The following is a 16,003-nucleotide window of genomic DNA, read 5'->3' as shown; positions in this document are numbered from 1 at the left end:
CCAAAAAATCTTGTTTTAACGGTCACTAAGAAAGCAGTTGAGAACAAAATCTATATTCAAACCCCGAGGTGCAAAGGTATCTAAAGTAAATATCCAGCGAGATTCTAGCTGGCTCAATGTTCTAACTTTGTGGCTACCTCGCCAGTGTCTCACATAGGGTTCTATACCCCAAAACGTCAACTGTGTCGGATCTTTATTGTGATGAGTGAGGAAATGTCTTGATACGCTGTGTTTGTCAAAGCCTTTGAGAATATTTTGCACATGCTCTTTTATACGTACTCGTAGTGCTCTTTTAGTTCGACCTATATATTGTAATCCGCAGCTACATTCCAGTGCGTACAGAACTCCCTCTGTATTACAGCAGATAAATTCTTTTATTTCGTATACGTCTCCTGTGCTTGTGCTTAACCACCTTTACAGATACGTTTGGCAAGTTTACTTGGACCTATATGCTGTTACCTTACAGCAGTAAGGTAAGGGGACATCCTCATTCACCCTGAAGGGATTACTGGATATCCATCCTTTTCTCTCACCTTACATTTTGGGATCTACACCAGCACTCCCTACTTTGGATTTCATTTTTGGACTTTTGATTATTATTTATATTCTCGTTTCTAATATTAAGCTCTGCTGCATGGACTTTTCAGCTTAGCCTATCCCAGCCACTTGGGTGTTGTGTGACGCACACTGTATATCTATAATTGTATTTTTATCACTTATTCATTGTTTTCTTTCACTTCATTATATAGAGCTCATGAAGTTTTTCTATTAGCACTTATGCATAGAAGTGATTTACTTCTGTCAACCAGTTCACTGATTATCCTTTGATGCTATATTGTTTGTAGTGCTATTATCACATACAGACCATTTTACTTCCTCTACATACCTCTCCCATCCCCCACCTACAGCGCAGCGCTATTTTCTTTGCTATTATGAACTGGGCTGACAGTCGCCTCCGTAACCGCATGGAAGATGGTCTGTCTGGGATTCTTCAGCATAATCCACACAGGAAGGTTGAGTAGTAATCCCCTGCTTCGGCAGGAGGGACATAGCTGGACATTCCTGGGGAGGTAGAGTAGGGGGGGTTCCATCCTACCTTTCCTCCCTGGGCTCTGTGAGCTAGGCTGGGGGGCTCCATCTGTGGCAGGAACTGCGCTGTGCATCTGCTAGTGGGCTGCCATTAAGGGTGTCAGTTTTTGCTCACTTTTTTTTTCTGCCTAGCATAGAATGACATGGCTCCCTGTGGGCCCATAGGTCCTGGGGATTTTTTCTACCTTTTTGATCCTGAGATCTATCAACTGCTGACTGGGTGACAGGCTAGATCCCCGATCCTTGTAGTCGTTCGCGCACCTCCAGTTCGGCCATAGAGCGCGTGCTGACCTTTTTAGCTACGTGCTGGGTCGTCCATGACATACCCCGTCCACACATATGACCGGGCTCTGTGTCAGTGTGCCAGGCTGACAGCCATGCCGTAACTGCGTTGCCGTTAAGTCTGGCTTGAATGCCTTCAGCTGATCCCCGCAGGATGGGCAAGTAGCAGTTCCCCAGCTCTGCAAAGGTGGTACGGCTGGGCATTCCCGAGAGGTGGATGGAGGGTCCCACCCTTCCTTTCTCCCTTCTTCCCCCTCCTCCCTGAGTTCTGGAAAGACGGGATGGCTGTGATTCGGGGGCTCCATCTCCATCCTATGGCTGGGGGCTGCGTGGCAGGTCTGCTCTCGGGGGGGGGGGGGGGGGGTACTTTGCTTTAAATTGGTCTTGTAGCCTGTGCGCTTTGCTTAGAGTGGCGGGGCGGCGGCCATTTTGGGAGGTGTTTTTGCCTCTAGTGGCCAGAATATCGGCGCGAACAGCTCCAGCACACGAACGGCATGGGGAGAGCACCTTGGGAGGCTTGGGTGGACGGCAGCTGTGCGGTACCAGGTCTGGGTGGGGAGTCCTCTGGGGGGTCCCTTGTCCCTGTGGCAGCTAGGATGGTCCAGTTATCTTGCCTTGTGCCTCTAGAGGTGCTAGGCAGGTGGGTCAGCATGGCGTCGGAGCCAGACGCCTCTTCCCCAGACATACCTGAATTGGCAACTGGTGCCCCTGCACAGGCTATTTCGGTGGACGCTATGTCGGCGGTCCTGGAGGCCTTTGTCCAGGCGCTGCTTCCACCCTGGCAACAAAGGGGGTAAGAATCGCTCCCGCCATCTTCCGGAAACAACTAAAACAGAATCTGGCCCAGCTACTGCTCCCGGCCCTGGTTCTGATGTGTGAGGATGCGGACCTCGACCGTACGGACAGTGAGGATGACTCTGGATCAGGGTCAGCGCTTGTAGGAGCACTTATCACCACGGTGCGGGATACTCTGAAAATGGAGGCTACGACAGAGGCGACAGATGACGGTCCTTTTTGGGTTCCGTAAGCCGGCCCGCACTGCAAAGTTGTTTCCTTGTGTACCATATCTGGATAATCTTTTGTACACTTTGGGGCTGAAAAAAAAAAAAAAATGTTTAGTGGTCTGTTACCCCTTTGAGGAGAATTTCCTGAAAAAAATTGACTTCTACCCCGACTGAGGACCCCCCTGTGTCCAGACTGACTAAGGCGACCACAATACCAGTGGAAGGGGCTCCTGCCTTCAAGGACCCCGCAGACAGGAGGGCGAAGGCAATGGCCGCTCCCTGTTCACAGTGGTGCGGTCGGCAGTGCGACAGTCGTGGCCGGGGCTCTAGTGTCTCAGACACTTGCAGAATGGGCAAAAATGTTGCACCAGGAGTAAAAACATCAGGCTTCCCCGGATTGTGTGGCACTGGCCGACCTGTTGCTACAGGGCCTTAAATTTGTCTACGAGTCAGCCCTGGATACGATTCCTTTGCTCTCCAGAGCCTCGGTCTATGCGGTGGTGTTGCACCCCCTGGTGTGGCTGAAGTGTTGGGCCGCAGACCAGTCTTCTAAGAAGGCCCTGGTGGACTTTCCCTTTAAGGGTGAAAGGCTTTTTGGGCCATCTCTCGATGGCATTAAGGATGCCACGAGAGGTAAGGGCACTCTGCTAATCCAGTAAGGGTAGGGCTCCTCGCCGTAGGCAAGGGCCCTATTTTACCGCTCACAAGCAGTTTTTTTTTCCGTTTACCCGGTGCTGCAGGTGAACGATTCCAAGCCGCTAAGGTGCCGACTGAAGGACAAAAGCATCCCTGGTTCTGTAAGTCCAACAACCCTGCAGAAAAATCTGCGTTTGCATGAAGGTCTGCCCCCGCCTGACGCTCAGGTGGGGGGCCGTCTTTGCGGCTCGATGGACGTCTCTGCTCTCCGACTGGTGGGTTTGCAAAGTAGTTTCCTTGTAGTACAAGATAGTTTCTCTTGCCCACCGAACAGATTTTTTTTTTTTTTTTTTTTTTAATGCTGTTCCCACCCCTCGGTTTTTGACACTGCTTTGCGACATCCCACTTTATCAAGATTGCTGCTGTGTCCGTCCATGAACAAAACATGGGATTTTTGTACTCGCTGTAAAATCCTTTTGTCTGAGTTCATGGACAGACACAGCACCACCCCTCTTTAAAGCGGTTGTAAACCCTCCTATCTTTTTCAGCCAAGGAAGCTGCCATCTTGGCCTTTGTTCAATCTTCAACTGCCATGAAGCTGCACATGTGATCAGTTATGACACCATCCATTGGATGGTTTGACAGTTTGGTTGAGAGCACAACCAATGTGCAGTTAGCATTCCCGGCATGCCGGGAATGTTAAGTTTTTTAAGTGTTACATCGATGGGTTTACTTCCGCTTTAAGTTTGTACTACTTTTTGATAAACTCCCCCCTGGGCGGTACTGTATAGTGTGATGTGATTAACACTTTCTAACAAGTTTTCTGCCTAGTCACTCCTGAATGAAGGCTAATGCCTACTTTGTCAAGATTGCTGCTGTGTTTGTCCATCTCTGAGAAAAGGATTTTACGGTGAGTACAAAAATCCTATTTTCTTTATTTTTTTTTCTTTAAGGTGTACCTCGTATCATGCTTGCTTTGCAGCACTCTGCTCTTTCTTGGTATCTCGGTATGGCTCTCTACCCTGCAAAAACTGCCCTTTGTACCCATGAGTGAAATTCTCAATTATTTTTCCTGCACATGGCCGGCTTGGCTGCTATTGCCCCTGTCATAGTCAGATGACCTAAGCCTTCTTGTAAGGAGCCATTCCTCATGCTTCACAAGGACAAGGTAGCCTCTACGCCCAAGACCATCCGTTCTTCCTAAGGTGGTATCTGTCTTCCACCTTAATGAAGACCTAGTCTTTCCATCTGTGCTCCACTCTAAAGCACCCAAAGGAAATGCCCGGGCTGTGGTTGGAGCCATCAGTCTACCTCAGTGGTCAGGTGCATGTAGGCAGCCCTAATGAATGCCCTAATGAATGGACATGTATCGGCTGAATGTTCTCTCGCACAGCCATGTTTGGCAGGGGCACAGACCTGGACTTGTACAGCTCTTAATGCTGCATGAGGCTGAGCACCCATATGGGCTCTAAAAATTGAGATACATTTTTGTGTATGGAAGTCATGAATATAATTTAGCAGCATAGAATGATATGCAGATCAATGCTGGGGTGCAGTGAGTAAGATTGTCGCACTGGAATAATGCATTGTTCATTGCAAATGGTTATGCAGCTATCCTATTACTAGTGCAATTTAATAATCTATATATTCACACCTGACAACCATAGGTTAAGGCCACAAAGTTGTCATAAAATTTTGCTATAACACTTCTCCAAGTTGAAAATAAGTTACAAGGCTTACAATCATTATTGCAATTGAAATGCATCACTTGTGTCTGAAGTATGGAACCTTTTTTATATTTCTAAATGCCTTTTAAATAAAATGGGTGTTTATTGCCTAATGCTAATTGATTGGTTTTCATAACTTAGGTGTATGCCTGGGGCTATAATAATTGTGGACAGATTGGCACAGGGACCACTACCAACCAGCAAACTCCTCGGAAAGTGTCTGCACAGCTGCAGAGCAAGGCAGTGGTTGCTATTGCAGCCGGTCCAACGTGTTCCATGGCTATTACAGACAATGGACAGGTGAGTTCAGTGTAAGCAGTCTAATTTTCCTTCCTTGTGCATAGACATTGGGTTCTGCTAATTGGCATTGCACTGGTATCTGTGCCGATACTAAGCATTTGCACAAGTATTTGTGCAAATGCACCAATGCTAAAACCAATGGCTTTAAGTTGCCACCAATGGAACCATTCAAATCGTTGCGACTGAAGTCGCAGCAACGTTGAAAATGGTTCCTGCGCTACTTTTCTGAATTCATTTGCAACTTGCATTGACTGCGTTTAAACAAGGACGCAAGCTGCCATTAAATCGGAGGTCCAAATCATACTGATCTGCAGCTTTGCAATCTTGCTGAAGTAGTGCAATTTCATAGCCGAACTGGTGTAAACAAAGGCTAAAAGCATCCAAGGGCAAAATGATTATCAGTATTTGGTATTGGCAAGTACTGAGTGTCGGTACTGTCATGAACTGGTATCAGTACATCCCTAGTGCTGATGTAAAAAATTGGATTCCTGTAATGCTGTCGGTGTTCTATGGCTTACGTGTGTGTGTTAGGTTTTGCAGCTCTACTTGAATGCAGAGATCTCAACACACACGTGTGTGTGTGTGTCCCCAATGGACAAGATTCGGGTGCTTAAGTGTTCAGCATCTGTCAAAAACTGCAATTTGAGCAAAGTTAACATATTGCATCCCATGTGATCATTTAAGTCTCCACTCAGACCACTAACTTTTACCACCCCTTCTTCCCACCTCTAATCCAATGCTGCAATGGCACCCCCCAGACCACCGGTCACCCATTGCACCACCACACCCCCTTCCATTAGGTCAGTTTTCTTTGTTTTGAGAGGTCCCCACTGGGACCATATAATAGTGTCCATGTCACACAAGTAGTGACGTAGACGCCTAAACCCAAAGCAGGAAGTAAACCAAAATTACTCGGGGCTGTAGCGTCATGTGACTGCAGGTTAAAGGGGTTGTAAAGGAAAGTGTTTTTTTTTTTTTTTTCCAACCTTAATGCATTTCTGTGCCATAAGGGGAAAAAACATCAGTCTACTGGCCCCCCGTTATACTTACCTGACACCTCGAAAGTTCCGTTCTTGGCCCTGACATCCTCTTCGCCACTCAGCCTGGCCGTTGATTGGCTAGAGAGGATGGATTGAAAGCAGCGCAGTCATTGGCTGGCACTGCTGTCAATCACATCCAATGAAGCGCCGAGGAGCGGGGCCGAGTTATAGTGAGCGGCTATGGCTGCTTAATGTATCACGGGAGCGCGCCCGCAAGGACTCCACACTATGCGAGGGAGCTTGCATGAATGTGTGGAATTCTTGCGGGGAGGACCAGAGACAGCCGCCGAGGGACCCCAGAAGACGTGGTTTGGGGCCACTCTGTGCAAAACGGGCTGCACAGTGGAGGTAAGTAGAACGTGTGTGTATGTGTGTGTGTGTGTGTGTGTAGATATATATCAAAAAAATGTAATGTTTTCCTTTACAAATCCTTTTAAGGTAAGCTGTGTGTGTGTGTGTGTTAGTTGGCAATCAGAGGCAAGTGGGCAGGGGGTGCTGCTTCGGTGTTAACTTTGTTCCTTTTTTTTTTTTTTCTCACTTCTTGACTTTTTCAGGTTTATGGCTGGGGTTATAATGGCACGGGCCAGCTTGGGCTGGGTAGTACTGGAAACCAGCTTATACCTTGTCGAGTAGTGTTTGTCCAGCAAGTTTGTGTGGTACAGGTATGTCTTATCTATTAAATCGGCATCGTTAACATAAAATTACTTTTAGTTCAAATTGTGTATTCAGACATGTGGCCTAGCTATAGATGGCTGAAGTTGCATCTGTTCAAAGGAGAAATATATAATTTTTATTTATTTTGCTGTATTTCTATGGATCACAGGAGTGCGGTTCCTTCTGCACTCATGTCTCCCTTGTTCAGACAGCTAAAGCTCACTGTTGGCTGACGTCACAGTGCTAGTTAAGGTTCTGAGAAGATTTAGGCAATATAGTCGGGATCCACTCAGATGCCTGGTTCGGCAGCTGGCTCAGCCCCTCTGAGCCAGCTGATCCTGTCCCCTTCACAGCCCAGCGCTCCAGTGAGTGCTGGAGGGCAGAGCAGAAAGCCGGTGACTGACAGCCACCACCTCTGCAGCCTGAAGAGCTGAGGTTTTGATCGCTCAGTTCTTGGTCTTATAGCAAGCGTGTACAGATGCAACATCTGACAATTTTTAATTTTTTTTTAAATCCAGACCTTTAATTTTTAATATTCAAAGCAAACTGATCCGTTCTTTTCTCCTTGCAATATTTTGCGACATTACTTTGTATTTCTAGCCATGGCCATCTTAAATAAGGGCAGATTGATGTTGCACTTATTTCCTGGAATCCATCTGCTCTTGGCGAAGACATGCAGGCGTAAGGATGTGCTTGGCGAAGAAGGCCCCCGCCTCTCCATGATCTAGGTTATTTCTTTGCATGTTTTTGTTTTTACACTTATGTATGCAGCCCTAAACCCAGGGCCATCTTACTGAGCGGGCACCCCTGGGCACAGCAAAGGGGCCCCACGTTCACCTGGGGCCCCATCAGAGCCAGACAAATGGCACTAGCCGGGGGAGTATCAGTTGGTGCGCTGAAGGACTACGTCGGCCACTCTATAGGAGGAAAGAAGTGAGGGAGCTTGGTAGGGTGCATTTATTCCTGGCCATTCCCGGGTGTGCTGTGGCTGTTCCGCGAGCGGAGGAAGGTGTTTCTGCTGCTGTGGAGAGCCTTAGCTGGTATCTTCGGCGGTGTACAGCTCCACATCCCAGCCGAAGATCCAAGCTAACTAAGGCTCCCCACAGCACCAGAAACGCCTTCCTCCGCTCGCGGAACATCCGCAGCACATCCGGGAATGGCCAGGAAACCCGTAGTTCAATTCAGCTTCTCTCCTCCCCCTCCTTTCATGGTTGCTGAGCTGCTCCATTCTCACTGCTCCATTCTCACTGCGCAGTGACAAGCGGCTCGGGAGGTGTGGATGTCCTAGAAGGGATCCCCACGCCGCTCCGTCCCATTCAAACCAGCATGACACACATCTCTCTCCCACCTCTCTCCCTGCATGTGTGCCGCTGCGTCTGTGAAGGGGATGGGGGGGCAGGAAGATTAAGGAGCCAAAAACCACAATGAGAGAAGTCGCTGACTGAGAGCCCCTGGGGACCATTTAAGTAAGTGAGCACTGTGACCAGACCCCCTCGTCTTCCCCCTCGTCTTCCCTCTCTGAATTTGGTGGCAAGTGACGCGCTGTAAAGTAGAAATATTGTACTTCCATTCTTGAGAGTAGGTGTGTAAATTTGGGCAACCTTGTAGGGGGGGCCCCATAGCATTACTTTGGGGCCCATGATGCTATTATTATTTATTATTATTATTATACAGGATTTATATAGCGCCAACAGTTTGCGCAGCGCTTTACATCAGGGAAGACAGTACAGTCTCTATACAGGAGGGATCAGAGGGCCCTGCTCGTTAGAGCTTACAATCTAGAAGGGAGGGTCAAGTGGAACAAAGGGTAGTTAGCTGTGGGGGATGATCAGATGGACTCAAATGAAAAAACAGTTGTGTGGGAAGGGTAGGCTTCTCTGAAGAGAAGGGTTTTCAGGGATCCTCTAAAAGCTGATGGAGAAGGAGATAGATGGATAGATTGGGGTAAGGAGTTCCATAGGCATGGAGAGGCTCTAGAAAAGTCCTGGAGACGAGCATGGGAGCAGGTGATGAGAGAGCTGGAGAGTAGGAGGTCTTGAGAAGAACGAAGAGAACGTACAGGTTGGTATTTAGAAACTAGGTCAGTGATGTAGCTGGGGGCAGAGTTGTGGATGGCTTTGTAGGTAATTGTTAGTATTTTGAATTTAATTCGTTGGATGAGCGGAAGCCAGTGGAGGGATTGACAGAGAGGAGTAGCAGAGACAGAGCGGTTGGTAAGGTGGATTAGTCTGGCAGCAGCATTCATGATGGACTGAAGGGGGGATAGAGTATGCAGCGGTAAGCCAATGAGGAGGGAGTTGCAGTAATCGAGGCGAGAGATGACCAGGGAGTGAATTAAGATTCCCCTGGCCCTGCCTAAACCCTCTGTGCCAGAATCTCACAAGAGTGGGAACATTTTCAAATATGTATGATCTTGTTTAGGGCTGCATGATTGTTAATCAAGATCGCAATCCACCCCCCCTTATGAGCCTAAAGCATTTTCCAGATTCTTTCTTTTAGAGAAGGTCAAGTCAACAGCTGTCAAAAAAACAGGCAGTCTACAGTATCAACCTTCCTCAGCTGCTGAGCCAACTATAAACATTGTAACATTGTGTTCTTTAGATAAAAGGAATGAACATGGTCTGTAAACAAGGAAGTTTAACCACTAAAAGACTAAACCCTTTTCTGACCCTTGTTGTTTTCAAGTTAAACATTTTTTTTTTTTCTTAAAAATTACTTAAAGCGGGAGTTCAACCATTTCTTTTTTTTTTTTTTTTTTTTTTTTTTTTTCCCCTTAGCTTCCTGCTCGTTCGGTCTAGGGGAATCCGCTATTTGTATTAAACTATGATCCGTACTTACCCGTTTTCGAGCTGCATCTTCTTCCGGGTATGGGTCTTCGGGAGCGGGCGTTCCTTCTTGATTGACAGTCTTCCGAGAGGCTTCCGACGGTCGCATCCATCGCGTCACTCGTAGCCGAAAGAAGCCGAACGTCGGTGCGGCTCTATACTGCGCCTGCGCACCGACGTTCGGCTTCTTTCGGAAAATCGTGACGCGATGGATGCGACCGTCGGAAGCCTCTCGGAAGACTGTCAATCAAGAAGGAACGCCCATTCCCGCAGCCCATACCCGGAAGCGACGGAGAGGATGCATCTCGTAAACAGGTAAGTAATGCTCATATTTTAAAACAAATAGCCGATTCCCCTAGTAAAAACGAGCATCCATCTAAGGCTAAAAAATGCCCTCTAAGGGTGAACCACCGCTTTAAAACCCCCAAACATATGTGTTTTTATTTAGCAAAGACCCTAAAGAATAAAATGGTGGTTGTTTTGTCACAGTGGTCTTTCAAATGAAATCAAATTATTTAATGAGTTTAAAAAAACTAAAGTGGCCACATTTTTTGTATGAAATGTTATGCCATCAGACTCGTGATTTTTATTCTAAGCAAAAAATCAGGTTTCTCATTTTGGCCAGAATTGTGCAGCTCTAGTCTTGTTTGGTTGGCCAGGGATACAGTGGCTGTTGATGCCTGTGGAAGGGATCTTCTGGTCCTACTTGGCTACATCAGGGGAATTTGACTTGTGCAAAATAAAAAATGTCACATACCATTAGTGCTTGTTGAACAGATGAAGGCTTGGCTCGAACTATATGAATACTGGATCTGTAACCTTGGCTTTATTGAGGGGGGGAATAAAGTTTTATATTTGTTTTTGCAGATTGTATGTGGCTATAGCCACACTATGGGCCTGACAGATCAGGGTTATCTCTACTCCTGGGGAGCAAACATGAATGGACAACTGGGCATTGGCAACAAAAGCAACCAGCTCTCTCCAGTGAGAGTAGAAACAGATGAGCGGTAATGTTTGTCCTCCCTTTTTTATTTATTTTTTTTCTCCAATGTATTTGCCATCGGCCAGTTTTTAAATCCTTCACTCGCATGTAAAGTCAACTTTTTCTTAGAAAATGACTTTGAACCTCCAAACATATTTTCTGGAAGCAAAGGCGCTAGAGAATAAAGAGATTTTTAATACAGCTTACCTGTAAAATCTTTTTCTTGGAGTACATCACGGGACACAGAGCGGCATATTCATTACTATATGGGTTATATGGAGTACCTTCAGGTGATGGACACTGGCAATCTCAAAAACAGGAAGTGCCCCTCCCTATATAACCCCCTCCCATAGGAGGAGTACCTCAGTTTTGTAGCAAGCAGTATGCCTCCCAAAATGGTCCCCAAAAGAGGGGTGGGAGCTCTGTGTCCCGTGATGTACTCCAAGAAAAAGATTTTACAGGTAAGCTGTATTAAAAATCTTTTTCTTTATCGTACATCACGGGACACAGAGCGGCATATTCATTACTATATGGGATGTCCCAAAGCAATGCTTACAATGAGGGGAGGGAGAACATCTTCCCAAGACGAAAGGATTTAATTTAGAGATATACTCAAATCATAATAAATCCAACTTAGTTGAGAAAAAATAATTTTAAATTTAACTCAAAAGGGAGCCCCCGGAATCCGAGGGTCTCAAACTGCAGCCTGCAGCACTGCCTGCCCAAAGGCTGTATCAGTATTCCTTCTTACGTCCAACTGGTAGAATTTTGTAAACGTGTGGACTGAAGACCAGGTTGCCGCCTTGCAAACTTGAGCCATAGAGATCTGGTGGTGTGCTGCCCAGGAGGCGCCCATGGCCCTAGTAGAATGAGCCTTTAATGATAACGGAGGAGGCAACCCTTTCAAGCCGTAGGCCTGAGTGATTAACTGTTTAATCCACCTCGAGATGGTGGATTTTGCAGCTGCCTGCCCCTTCTTGGGCCCATCCGGTAAAATGAACAACACATCTGTTTTCCGGATCTTCTCTGTAGCTTTAAGATAGGCCTTCATGGCCCTGACAATATCCAAGGTATGCAGCAACCCTTCCTTTCTGGAAGTAGGTTTAGGAAAGAAGGATGGTAATACCAAATCCTGGTTTAGATGAAAACTGGATATAACCTTTGGTAGGAAGGAAGGATGAGGGCGGAGAACGACCCTGTCCTTATGCAAAATAAGATATGGTTCCTTACAGGATAAGGCTGCCAGTTCTGATACTCTTCTGGCGGAAACTATGGCGACCAAAAATACTAACTTCCTTGTCAGTAAAACCAAAGGAATTTCAGCCAACGGCTCAAAAGGTTGTTTCTGTAACCTTGACAAAACAAGATTTAAATCCCATGGACAAAGCGGGGATTTAACTGGAGGATTAATACGTAAGACCCCCTGCATGAAGGTCTTAACCAGCGAGTGGGTGGCCAGCGGCTGCTGAAACCACACTGACAAAGCTGAAATCTGTCCTTTGATAGTGCTTAATGCCAGTCCTTTATCCACTCCTAGCTGGAGAAAACTTAATACTCTATCGATGGTAAACTTACGAGAAAGCCATCGCTTGGACTCACACCAGCCTACATAGGCCTTCCAGACCCTGTAATAAATCACCCTAGAGACCGGTTTCCTGGCTCTGATTAGGGTAGAGATTACTTTCTGAGACAGACCTCTACCCCTGAGAATCAGGGATTCAGCTTCCAGGCCGTCAAATTTAGATGCCGTAAGGCAGGGTGGAGGATCGGACCTTGCGACAGCAGGTCTGGCCGTAGAGGAAGAGTCCAAGGGTCTCCCACTACCATCTTTAGGATTAGTGAATACCATGCCCTTCTGGGCCATGATGGAGCTACCAGGATGACTGGTATGTGCTCCACCCTGATCCTGCGCAGCAGGCGGGGTAGTAACTGGAGCGGGGGAAAAGCATAAAGTAGTTTGAACTGATGCCAAGGGCAAACCAGCGCATCGGTTCCGCAGGCCATCGGATCCCTTGAGCGGGATATGAACCTGTCTAGCTTCTTGTTGAGTCTTGATGCCATGACGTCCTCGTCCGGCACTCCCCATCTCTGGCAGAGTGTCTGAAAGACCTGTGGATGTAGAGACCATTCCCCCGGCAACAGAGTCTGGCGACTTAAAAAGTCCACCTGAAGGTTGTCCACTCCTGGAATGAATATTGCCGATATGCAGGGCACATGAGCTTCTGCCCACAGGAGAATCAAGCTCGCCTCTCTGAGCGGCTTGACTCTTGGTTCCCCCTTGGTGATTTATGTATGCCACTGCCGTGGCATTGTCCAATTGAATTCTCACCGGGAACCCCTGCAACTTGGCCGTCCAAGCCCTGAGGGCTAGTCGAGCAGCTCTGAGCTCCAAGATGTTGATGGGCAACTGTTTCTCTGGCTTTGCCCAAGTACCTTGGCGAGTGCAACCATCCAAAATTGCTCCCCAGCCCGTCAGGCTGGCGTCTGTGGTTACTATCTTCCAAGCCACTGGGCTGAAAGACTTCCCCTTCAGTAGATTTTGAGGGTCTAACCACCAACACAGACTTTGGCGGACTCTTGAGGAGAGCGGCAAAGGGATATCCAAGGCCTGTGGCCTCCTGCTCCATGCTGACAGGATGGCTGCCTGCAGGATGCGAGTGTGGCTCTGGGCGTACGGTACCGCCTCGAATGTGGCCACCATCTTGCCTAGTAACCGCATACATAGGCGAACAGTTGGTTCTTTCTTGCTTAGAACCAGTAGGATTAATTCCTTGATAGCTTTGACTTTTATCAGAGGTAGAAACACCCTCTGTTGTTCTGTGTCTAATCTCATGCCGAGATATTCCAACTGCCTTGTGGGCTAGAATGCTGATTTTTCTCGATTTAGGACCCAGCCGAACCTCTCGAGGTACTGAACTGTAAGGGCCACCGCTCGTTCCAAGCCCGGGGACGAGTGATCTATGACTAGGAGGTCGTCCAGGTATGCTAGGATCGTGACCCCTTTGATCCTTAGATTGGCTCGGATTGGTGCTAGGACCTTTGTAAACACCCGGGGGGCCGTAGCCAACCCGAAGGGAAGCGCCGCGAATTGGAAATGACGTAGAGCCACCGAGAAGCGTAGAAATCTTTGATGTGGCTGGTAAACTGGAACATGAAGGTAAGCATCCTTTATGTCTATGGATGCCATAAAATCTTCCTTCTGAAGTGCGGCAGCTGCTGACCGCACTGATTCCATCCGAAATGAGCGGACCTTTAGGTATGAATTCACCATTTTTAAGTCCAAAATTGGCCTGATATCGCCGTTGGGCTTTGGGATGATGAATAGGTTGGAGTAGAAACCTAGCCCCTGTTCTTGGACTGGTACCTCTACTATTACCTCCTGAGAGTAGATGATTCAATGCCGCTATTAATGCGGCTCCCTTCTTCGGATCGTTTGGTACTCTTGACTCCTGAAAATGAGGAGGAGGAAACTTTAGGAAGTCTAGTTTGTAGCCTGTAGCCACGGAAGACCGTACCCATTTGTCGGGAATGCTGGCCTCCCAAACCTCTGCAAAGAGACGCAGTCTTCCCCCCACCTTCGTGGGTGGGGGCGCCCCTTCATAAGGCCGGCTTGGGGGCTGGCTTTGCTGGCTTGCGAAACCACTGCTTCTTGCCTCCGGCGGCCTGTCCCTGCGACTTGTTAAAGTTTGATCTTGCAGGAGGCCGTCGATACTGTTTGGTATTGGAAGGCCCCTGCCCAGGGGAGTACTGTTGTTTAAACGCAGGCCCCCGAAACTTTTTCTTGGTGGGCAACAGAGTACTTTTTCCGCTTGAAATGGTCTGAATGTATTTATCCAGGTCTTCTCCGAAGAGTCGTCCTCCATGGAAGGGGAACCCTACCAAGAGCTTTTTGCATGGGGGCTCTGCCTCCCAGCTCTTTAACCATAAAAGTCTTCTCATATGGATAAGGGATAACGATAAACGTAATCGCATCTACCGTAAAGCGTATGGCCCTAGGGACGTCCGAAAATTCTTCTGCCTGCTGGGCAGGAATAAGTTTAAGCATCTGCTTAGCTTGATCCGATAATGCTTGTGCAACCCCAATTGCAGCCACAGCTGGCTGCACTACTGCCCTCGCAGTAGTGAAGGATGTTTTAAGTAGCGTTTCCAAGCGTTTATCAACCGGATCTTTGAACACCCGTATGTTTTCTACAGGGCATGTTAAAGATTTGTTAACACATGACATGGCTGCGTCTACAGCCGGGGCTGCCCATCTCTTGGAAAATTTCTCTTCCATAGGATATAAGGCAGAGAATCTTTTTGGCGGTACAAAGATTCTATCTGGCTTGGCCCAGTCTTGGAACATAACTTCCTCTAGTAGAGGATGGATCGGAAAAACCGCATTGGTTTGAGGCGCTCTTAGTGAGCCCAAAGCTGAGACCGTTGATACTTGGAGATCTGGTACTGGCAAGTTGAACGTCCTATGGACCAAGTCTGTTAAAACTTGAACCCACCAGCTCTCCCCTTGGGAGGCTGCGCCAGACTCCTCCGTACCCGGATCCTCGATCCCTGAACCTACTTGGTCCTTGTCCAAGAGGTCTTCCAATTCTCCTGCGGAAGGAACCTCATCTGAGGGTTCACACTCGGGCGACGGAGATCTATTCCGTTTTCTGCCCCGCATAGCCTTGGCTATCATTTTTTCCATTCTTTTTTTTTCCATCTCCTTTAGAGAGGTGGACAGTACCTCGTCCGTGACCACCCTAGGGTTGGACTGACCCGTGCCAGCTCCAGCCCCAGATCTCGATGGTCCCACCAAGGCTCCCTCTGGGGAAAGTAGCGGCATGCCTTTGTCTGAGACCTCAGACCCTCTGGGGGAATCCCCACCTCTTGTACCCTCTAAACCAGATGCCATGGTACAATACTGAGGTACGCCCGCTACTTAACGGTGTTTGGGAAAATAAATAGTTGTTGCCCAAAAAACCCTTCTGGGGAAAAAATGCCTTCCTTCTTATTAACTTGGTTTGTTTCTTCTTTGGTTTTTCTTTCTTTGGTTTAAAAAAAAAAAAATTCTGTCCCCCTTTAGTAGTATTTGCCAAAAAAAACTGCTGAAAAAGACACCCTATCTCTAGGGTAAAAGACAGTCCTTTTGAAGACTGTAATACTCTTCTTTGGCCACTGTGTGTCCTCGGCGCCCCACGCTGCCGCTCTGGTCCTTCCTCTCTGTTCCACACTTCACTGAGCTGGGAACCTTTTGGAAGGGCCGCCCCTTCCTTTTACCTACAGGCCCGCCCTTCCCCTGTCAGCAAACGGCACGAAATTGCGCCCATATCACGGGGACGCGCGCGCGCGCCGGGGGGGGGCCACACGAGGAGGTCAGAGGCTGATCCTGCCATCCAGGCCAGGATCCACAGAGCGGCATCTATATCTGCAGCAACCGCCTGGACCTCTCTGAGCAGGCTTGCAGGTAGGAGCATTCACTCCCTTT

The 16,003-nt window shown here is 47.9% G+C and overlaps 1 protein-coding gene across 4 annotated transcripts in view; it reads left to right on the top strand.

Annotated features, from left to right (window-relative positions):
* The window catches only part of RCBTB1 (RCC1 and BTB domain containing protein 1), an 82,634-nt gene that overhangs the window by 32,960 nt on the left and 33,671 nt on the right, over positions 1 to 16,003 (top strand). For all 4 annotated transcript variants that reach the window (XR_005747362.1, XM_040340434.1, XM_040340437.1 and 1 more), the window contains exons 5-7: positions 4,880 to 5,038; positions 6,633 to 6,740; positions 10,425 to 10,564. Coding sequence is in view for 3 of the 4 variants with exons in the window: in XM_040340434.1 (XP_040196368.1) it covers positions 4,880 to 5,038; positions 6,633 to 6,740; positions 10,425 to 10,564 (407 nt within the window). In the remaining variant the exon portion in view is untranslated. The remainder of the gene's footprint in view (positions 1 to 4,879; positions 5,039 to 6,632; positions 6,741 to 10,424; positions 10,565 to 16,003) is intronic.

The sequence above is a fragment of the Rana temporaria genome, chromosome 2, assembly GCF_905171775.1.
Source record: "Rana temporaria chromosome 2, aRanTem1.1, whole genome shotgun sequence".
In the NCBI taxonomy this organism is placed as follows: domain Eukaryota; kingdom Metazoa; phylum Chordata; class Amphibia; order Anura; family Ranidae; genus Rana; species Rana temporaria.
Note: the sequence above shows the minus strand (reverse complement) of the source record. Positions and strands in the feature narration are given on the sequence as shown.